This window comes from Seriola lalandi, unplaced genomic scaffold (genome assembly GCF_002814215.2).
Source record: "Seriola lalandi dorsalis isolate HSWRI2012SDOR001 ecotype SW California unplaced genomic scaffold, Sedor1 jcf7180002054936, whole genome shotgun sequence".
Lineage (NCBI taxonomy): Eukaryota > Metazoa > Chordata > Actinopteri > Carangiformes > Carangidae > Seriola > Seriola lalandi.
Genome location: NW_019525488.1, coordinates 297,824 through 304,487, shown reverse-complemented (window position 1 = coordinate 304,487; position 6,664 = coordinate 297,824). Strand labels below are relative to the sequence as shown.

The following is a 6,664-nucleotide window of genomic DNA, read 5'->3' as shown; positions in this document are numbered from 1 at the left end:
AAGTTCCAGAAGTCCTGACGGCTGGTTTTAAGGCTCAGTTTCTGAATACAGGCTGTGTGCATTTCTCTGTGGACTGAGGCTTTGATACTTTCACAGTATTAATATAGAAGCTAGAGCTGATCTATAATCACACTACACATGGACACACACCTTTACACTGGAGGAGCTTTAATGTGACATTAACATCAGCACAGGAAGTTTTTTTTCAGATAATCCACTGGGTTTTTAGGTGGTGTATTTATCTTAAAGACTATGTTAAATAATCAAATGTGGAGATACATGGCTTTTGATTAGAGACCAATGGTTAGAGATGCAAACGTTAGAGCTGCTGTTGCTAAAGATTATATGATTAATCATGTAATAATCAGTCAGTTGTAGAAACCTGGTTCAGCAGACAGCAAGACAGAAGCTGGGAGGAATCAACTGAGCAATGTTTACATCATTTATTAAAAGTTTGTACATTTCACACAAATTAATCACAATGTACAATTAAATAAGACTAAATACATTAAAATGAATATTATTTTAAATTGTGTTAGTGCCTTCATACCCAGACATGAAGTTTGGGTATATAAGTTAAACATGTGGAGTCCTGTTTCCACTGCAAAGAGAGAGGAGGTCAGAGGAGAGATGAATAACCAGGGTCATCCCTCTATCAACGACAGATCAATAGAGACTGATTATAATTATTGATCCTGTCAGTGCAGCAGAGTCAGACCGGAACACCAAGAGTGACAACCAGAGGCTGAACTGATGCACGTGACTGAGATTTCATCTGACTGCACAGCATGAGGTCTCAGAGCAGATACAGAGTACAAATGATGGTGATGTTTTATTTTACAGATAATTCAAATCTTCATTATGTGCGAGTTAAAAACAAACAAACTACAATCACCTCCTCGTGGTTGTTACAGGAAGAATGGTCACAGTGTCTCCTCCCTGAGAACATTATGATGTCACAGTGAAGTTGACCTTTGACCTTTTGGATATGAAATGTCGTCACTTCATTTCATCCTTATAAACATTTGAGTTAGATAATTAGTGAGGTCACAGTGACCTTGAACTTTGACCTTTGATTACCAAATTTGAATCAGTTCATCTTTGAGTCCAAATGAACGTTTGTGCCAAATTTGAAGAAGTTCCCTGGAGGTGTAACTGAGACACCGTGTCCACGAGAATGAGACGGACGACCTGAAAACAAGCTGCGACTTTCAAATTCTGTTCTTTAGTGTTTCAAACTAAGAAGGATCAAAGAATCAAACACTCAGTGTCATAAACTTTTATCCACTCAGCAGTTAAACTTACAAACTCTTTTCTTCCTTCTCAACAGCAGACCTGTAAAATAAAGCCACTCACTTTATTTGCAGGAAACTCGGTCTGTTTATGAACTGTTTTCCATCTACTTAGGCAAACATTTCTTATTTATCTTTTTCAAAACTCGAACATGACGAGCCGTTACTATAGCAACTGACACTTTCTCCATTTCCCTTATAATTATATTGGAAATATCCTAATAATTAACAGATAAATATCAGATCATTTTTTAGGAAGTTATAAAGAAAATTTCCAAGAAAATACAGGATGTGTAACAAAGTGTTACTGAGATGATGTGCACACGCACACAGGTCTGTGTGCACACACACAACTGAACACACACTGACACACGAGGTCATAGATCCTGCTGCTCAAGTGCCTCACAGCGGCAGAGGTGTGTGTGTTCGAGAGAGAGAGAGAGAGGAGTGAGAGGTCTGGCAATGTAAGGCGATCTAAGATCTGAGAACACACACACACACACACACACACACACACACACACACACACACACACACACACACACACACACACGACAGGGGGGTTGTGCAATGGCGGCTGCCTTTAAAGAGCGTGTGCAGTCAGGTGGGAAATTCCCTGGTCACAGTCCCAACATTCCACAGGAGCCAAGTTGTTGCCGCTCGCCGTGTCCGAGTGTCGGTCAGGTGGCGCGTCAGTGTTTCCCTTCCTGTGCGACGGGCGATAAATGAGCAGGAAGTCCAAAATAAGTGAAGCAGCCTCGGGTTCACGACCCCCTCCCCCTCCCTCCTCTGTGAGAGAAGTCGCTCACAAACCCAAAACAGGACAGAGGCGTGTGCGTGTGTGCGTCAGCGCCGTCGGCCGTAGACACAATTAAAAACAACAACAGGTCGGGCTGCGTTTGATCTCCACACGGGGTCGGAGACCGGCTCCAGGCCGCTGTCATGTCACTGCACTTACCTCCACACTGTGTGTCATTTCACACAGAACAGTCCCTTTGTGTTGTACAGTATCTACACTACAAAGCAGCCAGACATTCTCCGTCTGTCACGCCAACACACACACACACACACACACACACACACACACACACACACACACACACACACACTGAGGGATTCTGTAAAACAACAAACAAAACAAAACACAACCTGCCCCCCCCTCCAGGACCTGCATGTGGGCGAGTCTTCAGACCTGATTCAGACCTGATACAGACGGCGGGTTAAGGACACGTTGTGATAAGACACTGCGCCACACGGCTGACAGGTTTCAGAACATGCAGAACGAATCATGAGGTTTTCAATGTGAGATAAGGTGAGAGAGAGAGAGAGTGTGTGTGTGTGTGTGTGTGTGTGTGTGTGTGTGTGTGTGTGTGTGTGTGTGTGCACGTCAGGCTCAGGCACTGGACAGCATTGTAGATGTGAAGATCTGCTGCAGTATTTGGGGGATCTGCTTAGTGTCCATGGCAACGAAGGATCTCCCGGCTGGAAGGGTCTTTTGGAGTCTGAAACAAAGACAGAAAAAAGCAGTTTGGGGTCAAACAGAGAGACAGAACATTAGCAACAGAATCGTTTCCTAAAATAAAAAGACAGACGAGCACTTGTTTACTGTGTGAACTGGTACAAGACGTTTCCCTGACGGAGGACAGTGAAACATGTCGTTGACATGGAGGAGCTCAGGAACAACAGACATCTCCACTGTGTTCAGCTCTTGCTCTCTCAGTCAGCGGTGTGGCCTTTAAAGCTCCATATTTTACACTCTTTTATTTGAAGTGTTGATCTATAAGAAGAAATATTTTTGGTTTTAAAGCTCCATCCAGTCTAAAGGTCTCTGTCCGTGTGTAGTTTGATCAGGCTCAGAGCCTCCTCTCTTCTGATTGGCTCACCGACCTGTTGTTACTAGAGCTCCAGAGAGAAGCCTGAGAGAGGAGATGAGATGGTTTTTATATCTTCTGATGGATCAACACTTCAAATAAAACACAGAAGAAGAAGAAAACACAGAGACACATACATACACATGGACAGAGACCTTTACATTGGAGGAGCTTTAACTGAGCTCCCAAAGTGTCCTAACGTCAAACTGCTTCCATGACGTGAATATATTATTCTAATTCCTCTTTTCTCCACATTCAGACTTGAACCTTCTGTTCATTCAGAGTTCATTTCTACCTGAACTCCACCTCTGGAGTTAAAGAGTAATTCCTTTCAGCTCCTTTCATGGGTCACGGGTCTCTTTCTCTGCGCTCGCTCTCTCAGCTTGTCTGCAGTTCCTTCTCTTCACAGAGTCATGAACTGGGAGTAAAACAGCTCATTGTCATTCTGCAGGTCTTTAATCTTACGGCTGCATTCTGACCACGAGGCCGCGGCTCTTGAAAGGCTCATGCGAGGCCGGTGAGCCTCGGCTCAGAGGATGTAAAGTGCAGCGAGCCTGGAGCTACAGTAAGAGCAGAGAGGCAATAAGAGGAAGGAGAGGATTTCACTCCTCTTTTGTGCGTGCTGCAGAGCTCAGGAGTTAATCTGGGATGTGACAATAAAGGTCAGCAGGACCAGCAGCAGGCGGGAACACGAGTAGGTCTCAGCCAGAATAAATTGGACGCTCATTGTTCTGCTTAACTTTGAAGTCCAGTTCTTCTTTATTGGTTTGGGAAGTTCGGCTCTTTGCACAGACTCTGAGTTTTCTACTTCTTTTTTCTCTTCCCTTCATCCTCATCCTTCTTTGGCTCTTTGCTTTTCGTATTTCCTCCACTGCAACCTGTACTTAAAGAGGCAGCCCCCCTCCCAACTCCGCCTCCTCACCTTTCGGCCTGATCTCCCAGGGATCCGATGAAGATGGCGAAGGCGTTGACCTGCGGGTCAGAGGTCAGGACGTGGGCGAAGCGCTCGGGCCGGATGCCGTAGCGCTCCAGGTTGGCGTCGCTCAGCACCACCACAAAGTGCTCGTCGGCCTCTTCTCGTGCCAGCTCCTTGATGCTGGCGTCCGTGCCCTCCAGCGTGAAGTCGCCGCTCATGCAGAACTGAGCGTGGGCGTGCATGGTCTGTGGGGCGAGGGAGGGAAAGAGGAGGAGGCGGTGAAGGAGACATGGGAAGTGGGAAACAGGTTTTATATTGTTGGATTGTTTGGTTATGAGTTTTATTGTGGAGAATGATCTGTTACGTCACCACAAAGTAAAATACAAAGATGAAGACGAGACGGAGACAAACAACTTCATTAAAACTAAAGTAAAACAAAAGGAGAGACAGGAAACTGGATTGAGCTTCAGTCCGTTCGCTGATTCAACGTGTCACTGTGTCCGACTCACCACGGACATATCGTCTCGTTCGTTCTTTTCTTCCTCATCAAACCACATTACCCAGAATGCAACTCGACCTCATGTGAAACCTTTGGCATTATATGTGAAGCTCATTCTAAACATGAAAGTTAGATCTAAATCTGACTTTTCACTTCACATGTGACATTTTCGTTTTCACATGTAAAGTTAAAAACATCTTATGCACATGTGTAAATTTGAATTAATGTGGGAAATGGAGGTTGACATGTGAAATCATAACATCACATGAGTGATGCTGAATATGTGATTACAGTGAGTGGTTACCTTGAGGACTTTGAGTCTCTGCTTGTTGTTCTTGGGGACTTTGTCGGCTCTGACCAGCTCGATGTCGTAGCCGTCGCCTGAGTGGCCGACGATGTCGTACTGCAGAGGAGATCAAATTTAAATTAAACATGACACAAAGGTAAAATGAACCACGTCTGGAAACACTGACGATGTTTTAACGGTTACACAACTCAGACTTCTGTGTAACGCTGTTTGTGACACGCTCACTCAGCACGTGACACCGTGAGCGAAGTGTAAAGACGCAGAAACGTCAGGTCGTCGCGTCACGTCCATCACAGCTGGCTTACATAAGGCCGGGTCAGCCTGGCTCCACGCAGCTATTCCAGGCCCCAGGTGTTACGTATACGGTCTATTTGTGATGAGGCCGGCCGCGACTGTGGCGGGCTGAGGTATGTGACGTCTCTCCGTCCATGTCGCTGTCGCTGGCTGTAAAACATGTGTCTTGTTGTTCATGTAAGACTGCAGGTAACAGGTGTGTGTGTCATACGTGTTATCAGATGCACTTTTATGTAAGCGGGTTGTTACGCAAAGAAAGTCTTTACACTGACATGTGATGAGGAACACTGGAGTGAGTGTGTGTGTGTGTGTGTGTGTGTGTGTGTGTGTGACACTGATATGTGATCAGTATTAGGTTGGCTTGAGTGTCACTTAGGGGCCAAGAAGTCTGTCTCCCGTCAACTCCCATGAGTTGTAATAACGAAGAGGTTAAAGTTCAGATTACAGGACATACATTCAAGATTATGGAGCTGGGTAAATGTGCAGGAAAAATTCTTCAGCAACAAGCAGAGGTGCAGCTTGTGAACAGGCAACTGCTGGGGGCCCCAGGCTGTCGGGGGCCCCAGGCTGTCCGGGGCCCCAGGCTGTTAGGGGGCCCCAGGCTGTTATGGGGCCCCAGGCTGTCAGGGGGCCCCAGGCTGTTATGGGGCCCCAGGCTGTTAGGGGGCCCCAGGCTGTCAGGGGGCCCCAGGCTGTTATGGGGCCCCAAGCTGTTATGGGGCCCCAGGCTGTCAGGGGGCCCCAGGCTGTTATGGGGCCCCAGGCTGTCAGGGGGCCCCAGGCTGTCAGGGGGCCCCAGGCTGTCATGGGGCCCCAGGCTGTCAGGGGGCCCCAGGCTGTTATGGGGCCCCAGGCTGTCATGGGGCCCCAGGCTGTTATGGGGCCCCAGGCTGTCAGGGGGCCCCAGGCTGTCAGGGGGCCCCAGGCTGTCAGGGGGCCCCAGGCTGTCAGGGGGCCCCCCGGAGGCTGACATACTTTACTAAGTTCTTTTAACATGAACATTTAGAGTTAAAAATGAAGTTTAGATTTCCTCCCGTTTTTCGTAGGTGTCAGTTTATTTATTACATAATATTGATGAACGCTGATTGGAGTGGCCCCAACAGACTCGAGAATCGCCCCTGGCAACATGTTGTTTGGTCTCACCTTGAACTTGTGCTCGTAGCTCTCCAGAGCCTCCATGACCATGCACACCGCCTCCATGGAGCGCTCCAGCCTGCCGTCCACGCCGTTGAAGCGGTACATGCTGCCCGACACGTCGGCCAGAACGCGTAGACGCTTGGGCTTCTGCTGAGGACTGCCCAGCTGTAAACACACAGGTGACATTCACACAAAACACAGGGTTTCAGTCAGAATCTAATGATTCAGTTAAAGGCCCCGGAAACGAGATTTTACACAATGATACAGCAGCAAACAACGATTTTCTTTGTAAAGATACAGTGGAACAACGACGTCCTGCTGGTGGCCAGAACATCCATGAAGATTTTT

At 47.2% G+C, this 6,664-nt stretch overlaps 1 protein-coding gene across 1 annotated transcript in view; it reads right to left on the bottom strand.

Moving 5' to 3' along the window:
* Positions 1-428: 428 nt before the first annotated feature.
* Positions 429-6,664, bottom strand: part of vwa8 (von Willebrand factor A domain containing 8) — a 63,817-nt gene continuing 57,581 nt past the window's right edge. Inside the window, exons 41-43 of the mRNA XM_023393477.2 lie at positions 4,883-4,981; positions 4,086-4,324; positions 429-2,794 (exon numbers count right to left, since the gene is read on the bottom strand). Of these exons, the coding sequence (XP_023249245.2) occupies positions 2,686-2,794; positions 4,086-4,324; positions 4,883-4,981 (447 nt within the window). The 3' untranslated portion in view covers positions 429-2,685. The remainder of the gene's footprint in view (positions 2,795-4,085; positions 4,325-4,882; positions 4,982-6,664) is intronic.